Source organism: Schistocerca serialis, chromosome 2, assembly GCF_023864345.2.
Source record: "Schistocerca serialis cubense isolate TAMUIC-IGC-003099 chromosome 2, iqSchSeri2.2, whole genome shotgun sequence".
Lineage (NCBI taxonomy): Eukaryota > Metazoa > Arthropoda > Insecta > Orthoptera > Acrididae > Schistocerca > Schistocerca serialis.
In genome coordinates, this window is record NC_064639.1 from 916,012,762 (window position 1) to 916,035,040 (window position 22,279).

A 22,279-nucleotide genomic window follows, 5' to 3' on the forward strand; every position below is an offset into this window, starting at 1 on the left:
TACCGCACGACCACGAGATGCGGGCAATTACGTAATCGACGGGCTGCCAAATGACGGCGTCGTTGGCTCTAGTGTGATGATATTATCGTCGTTCATGTGTCTGCAGATAATGACAATAGCGATAAGTCGCTAAGTGCTTTCATTCTCAAGTACCTGAGTGAATAGCCTGAATAATTTGTGCACTGTCAATTGGTATGCCTCAAGGCATATACGCAGTTTCTAATGTTTAGTGCTTGATTTATTGTGTTAAAGTTTTAACGTGGGATTGATACCTCTTTGCGATTAGATTATGACAGCATTTTAAATTTTTAAATGTTGTCAGTGGTTATGTGAAATATTAAAAGTCAAAATTTTGTTGCTCCTAGAGGTGACTGTGTGACAGTTTTATCCATTTAGTAAGGATAGTGGCCGAATGCGTTCGTTCCTACAGAGTCAATGAAGTATATTCATTCTTCCTATGTATCTCGTGAAAAGACCACAAAGGTAAAACTAGATCGATTTCAGGTCACACAGAGGCTTTAGCAGCACTCATGAAAAGTATTCCCAAATTGCGAATACGGTACCACCACAGCTGTAGAGTTTACAAGAAACAAATGAAAATTTGTGCCGGTGAGGACTCGAACCCAAATTTTCTGCGTTATGCGAGCGATCATCTTAAATGCTTTGACTATCCAAGCACGCTTCCCTCCCGACCCAAGCCTTCATATGTCCCTTGTCTGCTACCCACAGTACTCGCACAGTTATGTGATACCCGCGCAGAATGAGACTTACGGGGGGTTGTCCAGAAAGTAAGTCCCGTTCGGTAGCCAAATTGAAACCGCAGTGAAAATCAGAAATGTTTTATTTGCCCGTAGCAACTTTCCAGTACCCTCGTCATACAACGCAGCTGCCTGTGCGTTCCGCCAATTCTCTACGCTGGTCTGCAACTCGTTGTCTGTTCCGAAATGTTGTCTTAATAGCCAGCAGTTCATGTGGGCCGAGATGAGAATCGGGGGGGGGGGGGGGGGGGGGGGCGGGGGGAGGCAAGTCTGGGCTGTACGGTGGGTGGTCAAGCACTTCCCAATAAAAATGCTGCAGGAGCATCTTAATTGCCCCTGCAGTGTGCGCTCGAGATTTGTCATGAAAAAGGAATTGAGCGACAGTCACGTTTCGTGGTGTTGCATGAAATCAAACGATATCTCTTGGCAGGCGCCCATACTTGGCAGAAACGCTATTTATCGGGGTTCTTTACGTTCTCACTGTGCGCTCAAAACTGGAAAGAGCGACGTGACGCGTTAGATGGGTGTACTAGGAACACTGCCTAAGACATCTTTGCAAAGCTTCATTGCATCTTCAATGTCACTTCCATTTCGCGGACGGTGGAACTTACTTTCTGGAAACCCCTCGTATTTAGTTTTCTCGTCAGATTCCCGTGGCTTTAGCGTATACGCTAATGAGCCAAAACAATATGAGCACCTACTTAAAGAATGTTGGTCCATCTCTGGAACGCATTTCAGCAGCGATTCTGCGAGCCATGGATTCGACAAGTACTTTGATAGATTTCCAGAGGTTTATGGTAGAGCTGGGCAAAGTCGTTCATCCTTGGAAACTATTTCACGGGTGATCGCTGTTTTTTGGGAACCGTTCATTTTTACTCGTTCACCGTTCATTGTGCTTGGTATATGGCTCGTATGAAAGACTGAAAATTAGTAGCATAGGTGACCGAAGATGGAAGGCGCCAAGAGGGGCACTTGCCTCCCCCTGGAGTACAGAGTTTTTATTCATAACAGAATACTCACACACTTGTAATTTTCGTGATTCTGCAAAACATCTCGTTTTGCCAACTGTAGCGTTATGTGGCTGATCGCAGTGAAATAATATAAGGTGGCGCACGAAAAACCGGCCCCGAGTACAGACTGCTCGCCAATTACTCACGATTTGTTGACCGCTACGTGCAGAATAGATAAACATGTGATAATTAGGCAGTGAACAAATAACAAATAAGCTAATGCAAACAACTTAGAAACAATGATGACGAATGGTAAGCGACAATGAGCTGTCTAGTACTCGGGGCCGATTTTTCGGGCGTCGCCCTGTAACACGGAAATAAAATTGTAGGAGTTACCGCATTCTCTTTACAGAATGTGACACCATACATTCGATTACGAAGCGCGGTCTTCATTCGGTTGTAAGTCGGTCTGCCGTCCATAACAATGAACATGATCTTTTACCTTGGATCAAATAAAGACGAAAAATGGCCTTTCGTGTGTGCCGTGCCGACGTCCTTTGCATGTCTAATAACAAAGAATCTTGCCTTTTTTTCAAATATATCTTTTGCTGAAACTTCCTGGCAGATTAAAAATGTGTGCCGGACCGAGACTCGAACTCGGGACCTTTCCAAAGGTCCCGAGTTCGAGTCTCGGTCCGGCACACAGTTTTAGTCTGCCATGAAGTTTCATATCAGCGCACACTCCGCTGCAGAGTGAAAATCTCATTCTGGATTTCTTCTGCTGTTTATCGTATTAGTGAAGTAAGCTGATACGCCGTTTTGTTCCCTGATAAGATGTATGTATTAAATACCACGTAATTGTTATATCATTTACGTAATTATAAAATACATTTTCATTGCCTTTCGTGGGCGCTGAATGGAATACGAAAAGAACCAAAAGTTCAGAGTTCAAAAAAGGTATGAAACAGATCTTGAATGGGCGTGCACAGCGAACGAAATGAACAACAACTCGTTACTGAACTATGAGCAGTCGGTAGTGGAACTGCGACGAGTGGCCACGCGAAGAAGGACGAGTCCGGCCGAGCGAGACCGGGACAGAGGCTGGAACGAGACCGACCGTATTCCGTTCCCGGGAACTATAAGGAAGCCGCGACTGAAGTGAACTATGAAAGAACGTTCCTTAGAATTCGTTCCTCGCTCGTTCCGTTCATCTTGGTGAACCGTTCCTTTGGACCTGTTAGTTCGTGAATGACCCATCTCTAGTTTGTGGCACCAGATGCCTATGCACAGGTCACACACTTCCCGTAATTTACGGGCGCTTGGTTTGTGGGCGCAGAACTGGCGCCCTATAGCGTCCCAGTGTGTTTCATCGGATTCAGATAAGTCGAATTTGATGGCCAAGATGTCAACGTGCGTCCCTTTCATGCTCCTCAAACCATTGCAGCACGATCCTGGCGTTGTGGCAGGGACATTTATCCTGCTGGAAGATGCCACCCCTTCCGGGGAAGACAACAAGCATAAGGGATCTCAGGCGGTCCCTGATAATGTTCACGTAAGCCTTCGCTTACTACCACAGATCCCACGGAAGCCCAGGTGAATGTTCCTAATAATATAATACTCCTCCCACCGCCATGCGTCCGTGGCGAGCTGCGTGTTTCGAGCATCCGTTCGCCTGGTTGACGGCGTGTCTGGACACGACCTTCGACCTGGTTTAACAATGAAATGGGAGTTATCCGACCACGCGACACGATCACATTGATTCGCAGGTCGGTCTCGATGATCTCGTGCCCTCTGTAATCATAATTGACGATATTATTGGATCAACATGGGAACATGTAGGCCTCCTCTGATACGGAATACTATGTTCAACACTGTGAGCTGAATGATGTGCTCCAAAACACTTGTGCCTACGCCAACCCTCTCCCATCGACATCGGGGTCACTGGAGATGGAGCACTAGCTCGGAATGTCTCAAGCATGTGGAAGGAAATTGGCCGTGGCCTCTCAAAGGAACCATCCTGGAATTTGTCAGGAGCCATTTCGGGAAATTACGGAAAATATAAATCAGGATGTCCGGGCACGGATTTGAATCGTCGTCCTCCCGAATGCGAGTCCAGAGTGCTACCCACTGCGCCACCTCACTCGACAAATAAGGAAATTACTCTCCTTTGCTATACTTCTTAGAAGGTGCAGAGATACATCATTTATAAGTTTTTTATGTACGAGAATATGCATACCGCTGGATTTTTGCAAACTTAGTGACTTACAGTATCCCATCGAAACTGATTAATGCTATGTGGTCGTTTGCGTCTCTTAACGGAAAGGGGAAGTGTTTTTCCTGTTGTTTACACATTGTTTTTTTACTCATATTGTTCTACATGTTTTCTCAGGAAGGCGCATCGTTAAACAGCGTAACACATCCATGTGCTTGCAATGCATGTGAGCACTAGCCCACGTTAAAAAGCATATCTGCTGCCTCCTTTTCTTTTTCATTTGAATGGTAACACCGATTAAAAGCGAGTAATTTCTGTAGACTAGAAACTGCTTACAAAGGGAAACAGTAGATCACTCCATGGTGTCATGTGGATCATATGCGGCATTCGTGTTGCCTTTATGAAACTGACAACGTTCTCTTTTCTCGTCCTCTCTGGAAAGAATAATGTGAAAAGAAACGTTGTAGGGGAGCGAAGAATTTTGATAGGGTGAGAAGACTCTTCACTAAACACATCGATTAGAAGTATCAAGACAGATATTTTCGAATACCGATATACAAGTTTTCGTAAGTTACTTCCGGTTAGTGATGCAATACGCAGAATTCCTTCATGAGAATCAGAACCAGTTGCTCCCGTCTTATCTAAATCTACTCGTCAGTGCCGAAGCAGTTGGTCTCTTCCTTTCGTAAAAAAAGAGAAGATCTAAAGTTAGCTTTTTACTGGTGAGTCACATTTTGCAGTGTTCAGCACATATCTTCAAATGTTCCAATAATTGTCGTAATTCGTGGTGTGCGTACGCCTCTCACTCATATAGCATTCTAAAAAGGCTCCGGTGCACTTGCGAAATTTCTTGCAGGGCCTTCGACTGAGGTCGCATGTATTCGCACTCGCTAGTGAAAGTGCGGGGGTCTATTAAGTGCAAGCTTGCAACATCAAACACTGCTCTGCAAAACAAGGGACTGTACTACTAATTAATAGTACAAATTTCCGGGTGCTTTAGGAAGGACCCGTCCTTCAGCACGTACGAGGACATAAGTAACATCAGTGTGCCTTATGCAAGTCGAATAGAGGTAACCCATACGTGAAAGGAAGAAGCTTGTGTAAGCTGCAACAGGGAACAGCAAATCTCTCTCAAGAAGCAGCCTTGCAATTTTCTTAGAAGCCGACCTCCGGCTCTGCCGGCTGTCCACAGACTCTTTAACACTACAGCCTCGTGCATCTAGAAATTCCGTTTCCTTGTCGCTGCTGGTACTACTGATATTCATTTGTCATCGAGGCAGTGACACATCAGTCAGTTTGTGTGCGTGTCAGCACGCACACACATTGAAGAGCCAAAGAAACTGGTACACCTGCCTAATATCATGTAGGGCCGACGAGGCATGGACTCGACTAATGTCTGAAGTAGTGCTGGGGAAATTAACTCTATGAATGCTTCAGGGGTGACCATAAATCCGTAGGAGTATGGGGATGTGAAGACCTCTTCTGAACACTACGTTGCAAGGCATTCCAGATATGCTCAATAATGTTATGTCTGGGGAGTTTGGTGGGCAGCGAAAGTCTTTAAACTCAGAAGACTGTTCCTGGAGCCACTCTGTAGCAATTCTGGACGTGTGGGGTGTCGCATTGTCCCGCTGAAATTGCCCAAGTCCGCCGGAGTGCACAATGGACATGAATGGATGCAGGTGATCAGACAGATCGCTTACGTACGTTTCACCTGTCACAGTCGTATCTAGACGTATCAGGGGTCCCATATAACTCCAAATGCGTACGTGCCATTGCATTACAGAGACTCCACCAGCTTTAATAGTCCCCTACTGGCATGCAGGGTCCATGGATTCATGAGGTTGTCTCCATACCCGAACGCGTCCATTCGCTCGATACAATTTGAAATGAGACTCGTCCGACCAGGCAACATGTTTCCAGTCATCAACAGCCCAATGTTGGTGTTGACGGTCCCAAGCGTGACGTGAAACTTGTTGTTGTGCAGTCATCAAGGGTACACTAGTGGGCCTTCGGGTCCGAAAGCCCATATCGATGATGTTTCGTTGAATGGTTCACAGAATGACAGTTTTTGATGGCCCAACATTGAAATTTGCAGCAATCTGCGGAAGGGTTTGCTCTTCTGTCACGTTGAACGATTCTCTGCAGTCGTCGATGGGCCCATTCTTGTAGGATCTTTTTCCGGCTGCAGCATTTGATGCTTTACCGGATTCCTGATTCACGGTACGCTAGTGAAGTGTGTGAAGTGTGAAATCCACACTTCATCGCTACCTCGGAGATGCTGTGTCCCATCGCTCATGCGCCAACTATAACACCACATTCAAACTCATTTAAAATCTTGATAACCTGCGATTGTAACAGCAGTAATTGATCTAACAAGTGCGGGAGAAACTTGTTGTCTTATATAGGCGTTGCCGACCGCAGCGCCGTATTCTGCCTGTTTGCATTTGTCGGTATTTGAATACCTATCCCTATACCAGTTTCTTTGGCGCCTCAGTATAGTTTCCACGATGGCGTGTCTTCAGATATTTTGTTCAATTGAAATGTGAACAAAATATTTCCCCATTGATAACGTAATAAGTAATTTCTTCAGATATCTGCCAGCGTCTGTCGAACAGTTAATGTACTCGTTTAGATCGCATGATCGAGCTATGCTGAAGAGCCAAAACATTATGAGCACTTTCTCACCGCGAGACTGAATGTCGCCTGGTGGGGCTGCGGGCCGTGCTGCCGTAAGAAAAGTATCCAGGAAGAGCAGAGACGAACGGGGAATGATTCTATCGACGATACGGGTCGCAGATGTGGAAGACTAGTGGCGTACGCCTCTTTAACGAAGGACCGATTGTGATGACCCTAGAACTGGGAACGAGCATTGCGGAGGTGGCGAACTCGGTCTGTTTTTCACGTGCTGTTGTCGTGAGCAAGTAGGGAAAGTGGTTGAAAGAATGTGCAATCACGAGGGGGCGACAAGGTGTTGCACGTCCACGCCTCGTCACAGAACGTGGAGGGCGGACGCTTACCTGCGCCGTAAAGCGTGACAGTCCGTCATGTGTGACAGATCTGACGGCAGATTACAACGCTGGGGCAGACACTGGTCTTCTGAGCACATCATTCAGTCACATTGTTGAACGAGGTGCTCTCCTGTTCTGAACTTGATCCAACGACGTCGTCAGTTACGATTGAACGGACCATGGAACCATCTGGATTGGACCGTAGACCAATGTAAACGTGTCACCTGGTCGTTTGAATCATGAAAACGTTTTGCACCAGGTCTATGGCCGTGTCCTGATACGGCGTCATCCAGATGAACGGCCACTCGGAACATGCACCACGCTACGGACGCAGATACTCGGTCAGTTTTGTCAAAATGGGGCCGGGAACAAAGCGAAAATTGACAAAACGTCCATTCGGCACCCTGCATTTTTTACTTTCCGCAGAAGGGCAAAAAAATCGCTGGTATTCAGTGCGCTGTAACGCCGATACCGCTCGTCAGAAAATCGAACCTATTACATTTTGTACGAAATTTTGTACACAGTGATCATTTTCGAAAAACGTGTAGTTTTTCGAGATATAAGTGAAAATCTGAAAAAAGTACTTAAGAAAATTTTTGGGCTTTTGTCTTTTCCGTTGTGAAGCCGACCTCCTACAAAACAGCAAACTTGATATTCGAATTCAGCACTGCGAACATAATGTACGACTGCTGAGAAAAGAACTTCCCCAATTTTGTTGTGATTATGTCCCATAACTGTTCGATGGGATTCGTGGCGAGGCGATCTGGGTGGCCAACTCATTCGCTCGGATTATCCACAATGTTCTTCAAACCAGTCGCGAACAGTTGTGACCCAGTGACATGGCACATGCCGTTCATAAAAACTCCATCATTGTTTGGGTATACGAAATCCATGAATGGTCTCCAAGCAGCCGAACGTAACCATTTCTAATCAATGATCCCTTCAGTTGGGCCAGAGGGCACAGTCCATTTCATGTAAAGGCAGCTCACGCAAGAATGCAGCCACCATCAGCTTGGGCAGTGCCTTGTTGACAATTTGGGTCCATGCCTTCTAGGGGCTTAACCACAGTCGTACCCTACCAACAGCGCGTACCAAATGAAATCGGGACTCGTCTGACCAGGCCACGGTTTTCCAATAAGGCTCAAACGATATCGTCACGAGCCCAGGAGAAGCGCTGCAGGCGACGTCGTGCTGTTAGCAAAGGCACTCGCGTCGATCATGTTTTGCCATAGCCCGCACTGCCCTAACGGATACGTTCGTCCAGGGTCCTACATTGATTTCTGCAGTTATTTTACGCAGTGTTTCTTGCGTATTAGCACTGACAATTCAACACTACTGCCGCTGCTCTCGGTCGTTAAATAAAACCATCGGCCACTACATTGTCGACGGTAAGAGGTAATGCCTGAAATTTGGTATTCTCAGCACATTGTTGACACTATGGGTCCTAAAATAAAGAATTCCCTAACGATTTCCGAAATGGAATGTCCCATGCTTTTAGCTCCAACTACCATTCCGCTACTACTGCTACTATCACCACCACCACCACCACCACCACCACCACCACCACCACCTTCAATGTCTGTTAATACCCGTTGTTCTGCGATAATGACGTCGGAAAAATTTTTCACATGAGTCACCTAAGTTCAAGTGACAGCACCACCTATACACTGCCCTTTTTGTATCTTGTGTACGCAGTACTACCGCCATCTGTGCATGTGCATGTCGCTACCCTATGACTTTTGTATGAATGCGTGGTGTCTGTTCTTTTGGACGAGTCGGCAGCTCGTGGTCTCGCGGTCACGTTCTCGCTTACCGAGCACGGGGTCCCGGGTTCGATTCCCGGCGGGCTCAGGGATTTTCACCTGCCTCGAGATGACTGGGTGTTTGTGTTGTCCTCATCATTTCATCACCATTCATGAAAGTGGCGAGTTTGGACTGAGCAAAGTTTGGGAATTTGTACGGGTGCTGATATCTGCGAAGTTGAGCGCCCTACAAACCAAACATAATCATCATCATCTTTTGGACGTGTCGAAAAGAACAGGCACCACCCAGTCATATAATTTATTCGCCTAGATGGGCAGTGGATCCACCTTCTTCAGTGTGGGTGCTGAAGTACGTCAGACATCCTAGGGGAAACCTCAGAATAGCGAGCATGGACGAGATTGACAGGGACTGCTCGTTGGGAGTGTAGGTCGCCGGTGAGACGTGTCTAGATAGCGCGAGCAGATGCTACAAACACTGTGTCCTGGGTGGCGCAGTGGTTAACTTACCTGTCTATCTGGAGATGCCGGTTTCAATTCCGGTCTGGCACACATTTTTACTCGTCGCCGCTGATTCTGCGTAATGTCCCGATGCAGCTGACATCAGTAATCCCTTTCCTTTCCTTTCTCCCCCTCCCCCCCCCCCCTCCCCTCCACCTTCAGTTTACCTATAACTTTTGTTACAACAGTGTAATGTTTAGGCGCATTTCTTGTAGTGTAGCCTGGTAGCTACAATACAAAATTTGAAGGCATCAGACCTTTGCGTCAGCCTGCAGACTTTGCCTTGTCGTAAAAAAAAAAATTAAATTGAATGTAAAGAGAGGGAGGTGGGCGTCGCTACCTGTAGGTTGAGGTTGCGAAGCACGGTCTCGTGGCCGCGGAAGGCGTCCGGGGCGACGGTTCGCAGCCCGCAGCCGGAGATCTGCAGCGAGCGGACGGCGGACAGGGGAGCGAGCGCGCCGTCTTGCAGGGCGGCCACCGAGCTGTTGGTGACGTAGAGCAGGTCCAGCGGCTGCGCGCCGAGGCGCGACAGCGCTCGCACCAGCCGCGCCCAGTCCACGCCGTCGCACTGCACCGACAGCTCCTGCGCCGAGTTGAAGGCGCACACGCAGCCCGACGACAGGTCTGCGAACTGCTGGGCTGACCACGGGCACTGCGCGACGCACGGCCGCGCCTGCAGCAGGAGACCGCAGCAGGCCACCAACAGCGGCCAGCGGAGCATCTGCAACAGGTGGACGCACCCCGACACTGTAGCCTCGTCAGGCGGCGCGGCGCGTGCTTAACGCTCAGGCCGTCTGGCCCTGTGGGCGGTGGTCCGATTATTTGCACTGCGTGAATACGAAGCCTCTGTGAGCAAACTGTCATACGCTTTTGGAGATTGTTGGCTCAGTGCTTTACTGTAAAGAACTTACACGGACTAGGCATACTGCCTTAAGCCGTCGGCACACGGACCGTGCATCCGAACGTTGAGCGTGCCGAGTTTCTGACGTCACAGCGTGCAATAGCACGTTCGGGAGTCTTTCCGAACGTGCAGAGCAATATCTGGCATGTCAGATATTCTGAGCGTGCGTCTGAGCGTTGACCAATGAGATGGCACAACGCCACCTACGTCACGCGCACGCCGTCTCCCTTCAGTACAGAGTTATGAGGCGCCATATTGGCATTCATTTCAAGTTTATATGTATATATGCCGTTTCTGAGCACCATCATATTCATGGCAAAAGAATTATTGTAACTTGCGTCTTATGAGAGTAGGCTATTTGAAGGTAGTGACACACGGAAGATCCACCCAAACCGCATTGTTCTTGGTACAATTTACTATAATCAAATTTCAGTTAGTAACATAACTACGATAAGGTTTTCTGCAGCGGTTAACGTACTTTGATTACTTGCGACGTATGTTTGTGTGTCGTTGGACTAGCGTAATGAGTAGCGTCACTGTCTCGTAATGATTTGATAGTTGGGGCGGAGGTTCGCGTCTTGACACTCCTAAATTTTATTTCCTAACATTAGCGTTTTTATTAGGTTCTGATACTTTATTATTAGTTTAATATAAGTATATACTATAATATTTGATGTTATGTAAATATAAGTTCACCTTTCTTTTAGGGGTGACTTTGTTCGATTGGCTTGATGTACATGACAGCTTGCGCTACTTGTATAAAGATATTTTGCTCCTTTTTCTTTTACGCTTCGTAATTCACATGTTGCAAAGATTCTGCTATTGGGTAGGAACAGTGATTAAGTAAGACTGACCTTGGGATTTTAATAAAATGTGAGAGTGATCAAATAATGTTTATCTTATGCGAAGAAGTATTCCAAATTTGTACCGCACTGTTTGTAATGGAAATTTTATATGTCTCTGTCCTTATTGATTGGACATGGTACTCTCCTTTTCGTGGACGATGGAGGAAATGTGCATTTTAATAGAGCTAAAGTGGGAATTTTACGCGCGCCCGTTGAGCAAACAGTGTGATTTACGAACTAGAAACATCCCTCAACTGCCGCTTGAGTGCGTTGCGATCGCGTATACCACGTTGGGACCCACATACCGTATGCACAAGTCGCATCATTCCTGAGCGTTCAGCAGCACGTTGAACTTGGCACGCTAACGTTCGACAGCACGGTCCGTGTGCCACCGGCTTTAGGCTGGGCGCAGGAGTGGCTCGAGAACGTTTTTCCATGCAAGCGACTTATCATTTGGGGACACAGAAACGACGGAAGGCTTCGTGCCCACCGTAGCCCTCTGTAGATCACAACCCCACAACAGGCTACAGCAGTCCACTCACCCCACCGCCGTCCCACACCAGACCCAGGGTTATTGTGTGGTTCGGCCCCCAGTGGACACCCTCCTTCCCCCCCCCCCCCCCCCCCCTGGAAACGTTTCATACCAGAGGAGTATAACCCCAGATTTTGCAATGTAGAGTAATGATGGTGCACATGTACATGGAGACATTGTGCAGCAATCGCCGACATAGTGTAACTGAGGCGGAATAAGGAGAACCAGCCCGCATTTGCCGAGGCAGATGTAAAACCGCCTTAAAAACCATCCACACACCGGACTTCGACACTAATCTGCCGGGAAGATTCATGCTGGGGACTGTCACGCTTTCCTGCTCGCGAAACAGTGCATTACCCTGCATGGCTAACCGGGTGGGCTGTGATACACATTACTGACTGTGTGCTGGCATACGCTGTCACCAGCACACCAGGCGGCAAAGAGGTTGGGAGAAGATCGATAGAGGCCCACGACAGATTCGCAAGAAACGCGCCGCCAGCGCTCTCTCAGCCGCCAGTATTTAGATCGCCGCCATGGACCGGAGGGCCCAGTGGGTTCCAATCAGTCATCCATTGAGACACCAATCCAGGGGCAGCCCAGAGGGAGTCGCAGTCGCAGTTAGCTCAGCCTCTAGCTCAGAGACAGGGAGCACATAGTGACCAGAGTAGTGTACATAGCGGACATGTACTTCACCAGGAGTGAGGCTAACGTGGTCTATTACAGAGAGCTTGTACAAAACCTGGACTATCTTGCGTTAAGTAATTTGCTATTCTTACGAATCAAGAACCCAGTTAATATATGCATGCAGTTCGTGTTATAGAAAGAGGATACTGACCACCAACCAACATCCTCTCCTTGCTTCCCCTGGTACAAACCTACAGTGACAATGAGAGGACACAGAACACTGTATGCAAGGCTTACGCTTGGACGTCCTCTCAGCTTGGCATCCCAACCAGACTCTACTAATTGTGATACTTCCTGTAGAGATATCTTGCAGTAGTAATGCTTCTGGCTTAAACCAACCCTGGGAGTGCGCGCACAAAGGGAGCATGTTACCTGCATACTGAGTGCCCATTTGAAGTTGCTAACACACACACACACACACACACACACACACACACACACACACACACACACACGCGCGCGCGCGCGCGTTGCTCTTTAGCCTTTCTCTAATGATAGTAGAGAAATTATTCAGTACTGTGCTGGCGTAAGCTGTCGCCAGCACACCGGTCGGTAAAGAGGTTGCGAGAAGATCGATAGCAAGCGTGCCTTTCAGGAGAGAGGCCAAAGACAGCCTCACAAGCAATGCGCCGCCAACGCCCTCTACACCGCCGGAATTTAGATCGGCGCCGCGGATCGGAGGGCCCTACAGTCACAGTATCTAGCTCAGAGCCAGTCGCGGTCAGCTCAGTTACTAGCTCAGTCACTATTCTAGTTGGCGTCTGTCATTCCACATCACCACCTACGTGAGTGTAATGTTGTAACGAGACTTGCACTTCTCCAGCAGTGAGGCTGTTGTGGACTATTACGGAAGTGCTTGTACCGCGAAGGCTTACTCAAAGCGCCATCTATCACAAAGCGAAAAAAGTGGTCCAACTAAAACATTCATATTTCTTTACGTACTACACGAATTGAAATAAAAAATGGGGGTTCCTATTTAAGAAAACGCAGTTGATATCCGTTTGACCTATGGCAGCGCCATCTAGTTGGCCAACCACAGCGATCTGGTTTCCCCCCTTCAAGCTAGACAAGTTTCGTTCTTTGTAGTTTTTTCGTTTGATGCTTATTTCGTGAGATATTTGGCCCGGTCACAATCAATGGACCACACTATATAAGGAGGATGAATAACCAATGTACAGAGTTACAGTGAATGTCCTTGGTACATTTGTTGGATGATTCTAGAGCATATTCTGAGCTGAAACGTTACAAACTTTCTTGAGACAAGAATATGCACAGATTCAGGAAACGTGACACGTGTCAATACATCCTACTTTAGTCACAAATGCTGTCATGCAAGTAACTGTTTCAGATGAGTGCACAGTTTCTGTCCTCCGAGGGTTGGTAAAAGTTCCTGACACTGCACCACGTTTGTCAGTTGCTGAACAAGATGTCATCCATCATATGGAGTATGTCTCCAAATGTGATTACCTCAAGGAAGTTTTGTTTCGTAAAATCCAGTTAACTACATTGCACTACTAACGTTCAACAAATACGAGAGTAACAACGCGATGGTATTGCTAGTGTTGTGAATTTAAAAGACGATTTATTAGATAGGGTCTGCAGGACTCGCAGGTTGCTTGTTGGCGATCTTTTTTACATGAAAGTGGTCCGTTGGCAGGTTGCCTAATAATGTAAGCGCACCGGTCACCTTAGCTAGGGGCGGCGTGCCCTTTCGTTCGCCGTCGGCTTGCGTTCAGCTGCAGCGCGGCTAGCGCGGTCGATAGACATTGAGTTAGTAATGTGTCGAATCTGTCGTGCCTGAAGCCGGAATGTGGACGCGAGGCACCTGGTTGCTTTTAAGTGGGATATAACACTGCTAGTTGACGTGGAAGAGGCTGGACGATGTCGGGAGTGATTTACGCGCAATATATCGTACGTTGATTTTTCATGTAATTCTAATAATTGTCGCTGGTAGCACAGTTAATGAAAGGTACAATTGTGATAAGAGTGCGTGTAAAAGCTAGGAATCATAGTGACTGGTATATAATGATGTATTCCAAAACGATCGTGAACTTGAAACTGTTGGTATTTAAAACTTTCCCATTTAGTAACGACACTTAGTGAGAATGACTTTGCCGGCCCGAGTGGCCGAGCGGTTCTAGGCACGACAGTCTGGAACCGCGCGACCGCTACGGTCACAGGTTCGAATCCTGCCTCGGGCATGGATGTGTGTGATATCCTTAGGTTAGTTAGGTTTAAGTAGTTCTAAGTTCTAGGGGACTGATGACCTCAGCAGTTAAGTCCCATAGAGCTCAGAGCTATTTTCTGAGAACGACTTCAACCGTGATCGTATTGGCTAGTGCGCAAGGAATTACTCGAAGGAAATACAGCCAACTAATATGAGCTGCACTACTAATTAATTCAATTCAACTAACAATTTATTGCAGTAACAGTTTACTACTAGGGAGATTATTATTTGCAGAATGGTACGCCACCTTAAAAGTAAATAAGGTCAATACAATTCGTATGAACGAGAGGGAAAATCCGATGGTATCTTACTAAAATGTTATTGGTAACCTTGTGGTTCTCGTCATATCGTGTTAATACCTAGAGATAATACTTTAATACCTAAGGGTAATGCCATGAAGCGATATGAAATAAAACGTACAGGTTTAAGCATCAGTAGGGAAGGTCAAATAACGATGTCGTCGGAAGGATTCAGGTATAGTGTACTACACCTGTTAAGGAAGCAGCAGACAATAATCAAGTGGGATTTATCAAGCAGTATTTGTGGTCCTTGTCCGTACTGACGGAAGACGTCGAAAAAAGTCAGGGAGATACTTCATGCACCGTACAGCCCATAAAAAAGTGAAAGGGAATCTCAGAGAATCTGAATGTGAACCATTAAAAGTCGTATTTTTAGAAAAAAAAAAACGGTTGAATGGATAGGGGAAACTGGTATTCGAAATGGAGTGTGCAGCAGTTCTGTTTCTGGCATAGTGACCATGAGAAGGGGTAACCAGATGCTGGTGTGTAGGGACGCGTACATCCACTCATTTTCCTTCTCGATATACGTGAAAGGAATAAAAGAGGAGTGTGGCAAATATTGCTGCAAGGTTCCTTGCGCTCTGCACTTTAAACTGGCTTCCGAAGTATACTGTTTGGTGTATTCGTATTAGCTTGGTGCACAAGTTCGTAGCGTTTTTGTTTTGCATGTTGGTATTACGGTTGATATGGGTTTACGTATAGATTGTTATTTTTTGTTTGTAGTTCACTGCTGATATCCGAGTTTCCATATTGTCATCTGGAGATAGTTCAAATGGCTCTGAGCACTATGGGACTTAACTTCTGAGGTCATCAGTCCCCTAGAACTTAGAACGACTTAAACCTAACTGACATCACACACATCCATGCCCGAGGCAGGATTCGAACCTGCGACCGTAGCGGTCGCGCGGTTCCAGACTGTAGCGCCTAGAAGCGCTTGGCCACCCTCGGCCGGCTCTGCAGATAGTGAATGGAGCTTTGGACGCTAGGAAATGGAGGGCGAAGTGAAGAAATCTGAACATTTCCGACGTATTTTTCTGTTCAATAGACAGGGCGACAGCAACGGTGGCAGCCAGAGACGTTTGCGCCGTAATAGGGGATAACGCCATTGAACAGAGTTCGGCAAGAAAATGGTTTTCTCGTTTCAACGAGGATCGTTTGACATTAGCGACCCTCCACGTTCAGGAAGACCTTTGGGATTTGATGAAGATCGTTTAAACGCATTAATCCACAATGGTCAACGTCAGTGTGCTTGAGAACTAACAAACGGGATGGACTGTGATCATTCCACTATCGTTCGACATCTGCATGCAATAGGGAAAGTTCAGAAATCGGTTGTATGCTTACCTCATGCTCTAAGCCAAGATCACAAAAATCGGGAGGTGGCTTGCTCGTCGTCAGGTGGCTCGTGAGCAACACCGACCATACCTATCCCGCATCGGTACAGGTGATGAGAAATGATGTCTTTGTGCTAAGACAAGGAAAAGAAAGGAATGGCTGAGCTCAAACAAAGCAGCAACTCGCCGTACGAAGGCGTGCCCGCGTCCCCAAGAAATAATGTTGTGCATGTCGTGGAAAAGCGACAGTGTGGGGGTATTACGAATTGCTTCCCCGAGGTGTAAACATCACTGCTGGCATTTAATGTCAACAACTGGAGACGTCTTGCAGATGCAGTCCAACAAGGACGGCCAGGAAGACTGCGTCAAGCCATGCTACTTCACGGTAACGCTCACCCGTATTCTGCTAGAAGAGCACTACACGGGAGTCGGGTTGGGAAGTCATTCGGCACCCATGATCTGGCTTCCTCAGATTTTCACCTTTTCCGCTCTCTATCGAACATCCTTCAAGGAACATTCTTTCGGAATGAAAGGGCGTTTCGAACATCGCTGGATGAGTTCTTCGGCTCAAAACCACGTGATTTCTAGCGTCGCGGAATCGAAAACCCCAGAGTTGGCAGACTGTTGCAAATAGGGAAGGAGAACATTTCAAATAAGACAAAAGTTTCTGTTACGTGTATCTGTTGTTTATTAAACTTATGGAAAACATTTTTTGACGTTGCTGAACAACAGTCTTACAATAGATTTTAAGTGGAGACACCGCCATTTGACTGTGTTGTTGTTTATTTAATGACTGCTCAGGTTTATATCTTTAGTGCCATTTTCAAGTGATTGAATTTATGTCGTTAACATATATTGCAGGACATCAAGCTCAAAATTAGCCATAAATTAAGAAAAATATTCGCTTCTCACGAAATGCTGCTGTAAAATCATCATCTTGTAAAAAGATCAATAAACAATAGTGGGAGCACGTCAGATTTAATAAAAGCAGCTTTACTTTGGCATATGAAAGATGAGTGCATGTCCTTGAAATCGCCATCATTACGACACAAGGACATGCGTTCATCTCTTACACGCCAAAGTAAACCTGTTTCTATTAAATATGACGTTCTCCCACTGTTAATTATTGTTATTTTTACAAGATGATGATTTTACATCTGGCATTTTGTCGGGGGGGGGGGGGGGGGGTTCGAATATTTTTCTTAATTTATGGCCAATTTTGAGCTTGATATCCTGTAATATATGTTAATGGCATAAACTCAATCACTTGAAAACGGCGTGAAAGACCGAAACCTGGGTAGTAATTAATCTAACAACAAAACACTAAAAAGGCGGTGTGTTCATTAAAAAAAAAAAAAAAAAACGGAAAAGCGCTAAGAACTAATGCACCAACCCGTTACATTGGCCTGTGGAAAGCTTGCAGGAACGATCGGAATGTGACTCAGGTAACTATTACACTAGCGTGGTTTGTTGCTGTGGAAACTGCGGCGTCACACCATCGACTGTAATAACGATAGTATAACAGAATACAGTAGCGGCGGTGGCACGGCATCCCATAGGGCACGTAGAATTTGGGAATCGTTCGTGTATAGCTAACTTCGCTTTTTGAGCTCTCTGCTGTATATTTTTCAGTTACTTAGTTGGTAGCTGTGTAATATGAAAACTGATTTTCAGTTTCGTAAGTACTTCTGACCTCATGTGTCTGGAGCATCACCTGCGACCAGCTTTGCGAAAGAAACGGCGACACTTTCTGCGCAACCCACCCATCATTTTGTACGACAATGCGCGGGCGCATACAGCGCGAGCTGTGGCTTCTCTGCTCGGTCGATGGGACTGGGAAGTACTGTACCATCCACCATACTCCCCGGACTTAAGTCCTTGTGGCTTTGATTTGGTTCCGAAGACGAAGGAACCACCTTGAGGCATTCGCTTCAGAATTGTTCCAGAGATTCGACAGGCAGTAGACCGCACCATTCGCACCATCAACAGAACAGGCTCTGCTAACGATATACTACGCCTTCCACATCGCTGGCAACGGGTTCTACACAACGCTGGTTACTAGTTCGAAGGACAGTAAGAGGTGCAAACATGTTACTCTTTTGTATCGGTTGTGAATAAATAGTTCCCACTATTTAAGTTCCAACCTACGTATTTTTCAGTTACTTAGTTGGCAGCTCTGTAATCTGAAAACTGATTTTCAGTTTCGTAAGTACTTCTGACCACATATGTCACTTTTTATAATTGTTTTTAAAGTTCCTTATCTGCAGGTAGTTGGCGCAGTGACGAAAGAAGTTTGTTTCCAGTCTTTGCGTTAAACACTCTGCCTTGTACAGCATCGCACTGCGGACTGCGGACCGTAGGCGGTCAGAGTGGAGAGAACAGCTGGTCTTTCTCAACATCGCGTACATAATAAGCAGTTGCGAAAAGTAATTGCGAGGCCGCTGGATTACGCGCGGTGCGATAACGGTTAACTGCCGACGCACGCCCCGCCACAGAGGGGACCTTTTCGGTACTTTCTGCGATGGCCGACATAGAACTGCAGAAGGCCACTCGGTCGCCGGCTGGAGATGACACGAGTTGAGGGGAACCGCAGACCTGCGCGAAACTGTAATCACCTTTTGTAATGCTGTACTGCCGACCGGAGTACTGTCTTGTAATGGGCTCAAGGGACTAGGTCACCTGCGGAGCGCATCTGACACAACAAAGAGATGTTAACGTGACGTGTTTGTCGGTTATGCTGCTGTTAATAATATGCGAGCGTCTAGATACCCAAGTTGGGTAACAGTAGTTCTTTCCTTCGTCTGGGGATTTCGTATCTCTGTACTGGCGCACCTGCAGAGTAATAGGCGAGCGATAAGTGGATGCCCTCTTTCTTTTGTCTCTTAACTAGCGACCTGTCGCGGATTCGCAGTGGTGACACCAAGTTTCCGAGAGCGGACGCTTTTTTTCGCGTAACGGTAATTTAATTTTTTAATTTAATCGTATGGCTAGGGCCCCCCGTCGGGCAGGCCGTACGCCGGGTGCCGGTCTTTCAATTTGACACCACTGCGGGGACCTGCAGTCGGTGAGGATGATAGGATGCGGATGAGGACAGCACAACACCCAGTCCCTGGGCGGAGAAAATTCCCTGACCCAGCCGGTAATCGAACCCGGGCCCAGAGGATTGACAATCGGTCACGCCGACCATTCAGCTACCGGGGGCGGACATGAAGGTAATAAATTACACTGATAAGCCAAAACATTAGACCAGTCCCCACCGCTACGTCGGATGCAGCATGGTGGCGTTGCGTGCACGTGACGCGGTAACTAAAGTGCATAAGCAGAGCTGACACGGACGGGAGATCACCCTAGCGAAGATATGGATTACAAATGGGAAAATCCGGTGAGGTAAGCTACTTTGACAAAAGGCGGATTATTATTATGCAGGGCCTTTGGACGAGCATATCGAAAACGGTGAGGCTCGTCGAATGTTCCCGTGCTGCTGTCCTGAGCATGTACTGACAGAGGTAGAAGAACAGTGAAACAAACACTAGGCGCTAAATGGTTGGACGCCCGCAACTCTTCACAGAACGTGCGTTTCGGAGTCTTGTTTGCTCTTTAAAGTAGGATTGGTGTTAATATGTGGCATCTCTGCCGAAATAGCACAATGCTGGTGCACGCACAAGTGTTCCGGAGCACACCGTTCACCGTACATTGTTGAACGTGGTGCTCCGCAGCAGACCACCCCTATGTGTTCACAAGTCGACTGGACGACATCGTTAATTACGATTGTAGTCCGTACGAGACCATCGGGATTCGACGGTCTATCTTTGGAGGCATGTCGGGTCTTAGGTTGAATAACATTTTTGCTACACTAGGCCGATGGTAGTCTCCACACACGTCGTCATCTAGGTGAGAGGTGGCTCGAAACGTGCAGCGCGCCACGGACTTAGGCTGGTGGGAGACATTCTCCTGCGCTGGCATGAGACCTGTGGTAGCAATCGAAGACACGCTGACAGCTGCAAACCACATGTATCCGTTCAGGCCTGATGTCTTCCCAGACGGCGATGTCATCTTTGAACAGTATAATTGTCCGTGTCTCGGAGTCAGAACCGTGCTACAGTGGGTTTGAGGAGCATCATAACTGAGCTCACGTTGACGCCTGTGCGACCAAATTCGTGTGACGTAAATCCTATGGAACCCATCTGGGTCGGTATCGGTCGCCATCGCCGCGTACGCAAATCAGCGGCCCGTTATTTACGCGAATTACATGACCTGTGCATACCTCCACAAACCTGCCAACAAACTGTCGGATCGGTGATTGCCGGCCGGTGTGGCCGAGCGGTTTTAGGTGCTTCAGTCTGGAACCGCGTGACCGCTACGTTCGCAGTTTCGATTCCTGCCTCGGGCATGGATATGTGTGATGTCCTTATGTTAGTTAGGTTGAATTAGTTCTAAGTTCTACGGGGCCTGATGACCTCAGATGTTAAGTCCCATAGTGATAAGAGCCATTTGGATCCGTGATACGCAGAATCAGTAGTGTATTTCGTTCCAAAGACGGACAAACAAGGTATTAAGCAGGTGGTCATGACGTTTTGGTTCATCGGTATATATGCACAACAATTCGAGATATTGCGCAAGCAGAACACCTTTGGCTGGTATTAAGGAAACAGTGGTGGTGCTCAGTAATCAACCGTGTTTGGTCCTCTTTCAATGTCAACAATAATTCATTGAAAATCCATTGGGAGCAGCCATCAGTAGTCAAAAAACATCTAACTGAGAACCCTTCTATTCGGATACAAGGATTCGATTATCCATACGTCAGTGGGAGGATCATGAACCAGGTTCAGACCGGAAATCGCGGATGGGGTTGTCTGGTGCACAAATGGGGATGGGATGATTCTGCACGTTGTGGCTGTGGTGCCTTCTCACATTCGATCCTCCGTATCGCTGCTCATTCTCCTCTTCGAGCATACAAAGGAACAATAACGGATATTTGTCACGTATCGGATGAAGCGATCAAATGGATCGGGGAACTGCTAGATCTTGAGAGTGTGCGTTCGTGATTATGTTCATTTGTCAACAAATATTGCAGATATACATTTGTTTTCATCATACATTAAATAAAGAAATAAATAAATATACACAAACGTTCCGTGTCAGTGAGACTGTTTGTTATTGGAAACCGTACCAAAATTCCTACAGTAGTTCCTTATATTAGCAGACAGAAAAGTAGCAGGGACTTCAATTTACTAATATGTCTATATGTGAAACTGTGCTGCCATGCTGTTCCACCATCGTCAGTGGGTGTTTACTTTTATTGCTAACTTATGATGTTGCTGTTGTCGTCGTCGTCGTCGTCGTCGTCGTCGTTGTTGTTGTTGTTGTTTGGTCTGCGGTCAGAAGACTGGTTTGTTGAAACACTCCACGCTTGTCTATCCTCTGTGAGCCTCTTTATCTCTGCATAACTTCTGCAACTCTCATTCGTTTGAAGCTGATTTTACTGTATCTGTTCCTTGGGCCCCTCTCCAAATTTTTACTCCCAACACTTCCCTCCAGTTCCAAACTGACAGTTCATTCATGCCTCGTGACAATTATCAACCTATCTCTTTCTTTACTCGCGTTATGCCGTAAATTCCTTGTCTTTGCAATTCTATTCACAATCTCTTCATTAGTTGCTCGATCCACCCACTTAATCTTTAACATTCTTTTGTGATACCACATTTCCAAAGCTTCTATTCTCTCCTTGTCTAAACTGTTTATCGTCCATGTTTCACTTCTGTCCACGGTTGTGCCCCATACAAATACCTTCACGAAGACTTTTTAACTTAAATTTATATTCGATCTCAACAAATTTCTCTTTCAGAAACACTTCTTGTCATAGCTAGTTTGCATTTCATATTCTCTCTGCTTTCCCCATCGTCAGTTATTTTTCTGCCGGAACAGTAAAACGCATCTAATAGTTTCAGTGACTCGTCTCCTAATATAATTACCCACCCTAGCAAGATTTAATTCCACTGCACTCCATTACACTACTTCTTCTTTCGTTGACACATACTACAGCTTCTATTAATTTCGTGGCTTTGTTCTTTCGTGTCGCAGATGTGGTCGGCTGATCCAGTTAACTGACGAGTAACTCGTAGTTTCCGAGGAGTGCACTCCCTCTACTTTTCTCTGGGGCTGCCTTAGGGTTCCATGAGCAACTATCCTGAGTACCTAAAAAATCGTAAATGACGAAGCACTCCTTTGTATCTAAAAGGTAGCGCAACGCTCTTCGAATTAAGGT

General features: G+C 46.6%; 2 protein-coding genes across 2 annotated transcripts in view; one reads left to right on the forward strand and one right to left on the reverse strand.

The window, feature by feature from the left end:
• The window catches only part of LOC126458278 (rab3 GTPase-activating protein catalytic subunit), a 474,850-nt gene that overhangs the window by 133,988 nt on the left and 318,583 nt on the right, over window positions 1-22,279 (forward strand). The gene's annotated exons all lie outside the window — the stretch shown is intronic.
• LOC126458280 (leucine-rich repeat and fibronectin type III domain-containing protein 1) overlaps window positions 1-22,279 on the reverse strand; it is a 307,017-nt gene that overhangs the window by 48,580 nt on the left and 236,158 nt on the right. The window contains exon 2 of the mRNA XM_050095211.1: window positions 9,533-9,913. Within this exon, the coding sequence (XP_049951168.1) occupies window positions 9,533-9,913 (381 nt within the window). The remainder of the gene's footprint in view (window positions 1-9,532; window positions 9,914-22,279) is intronic.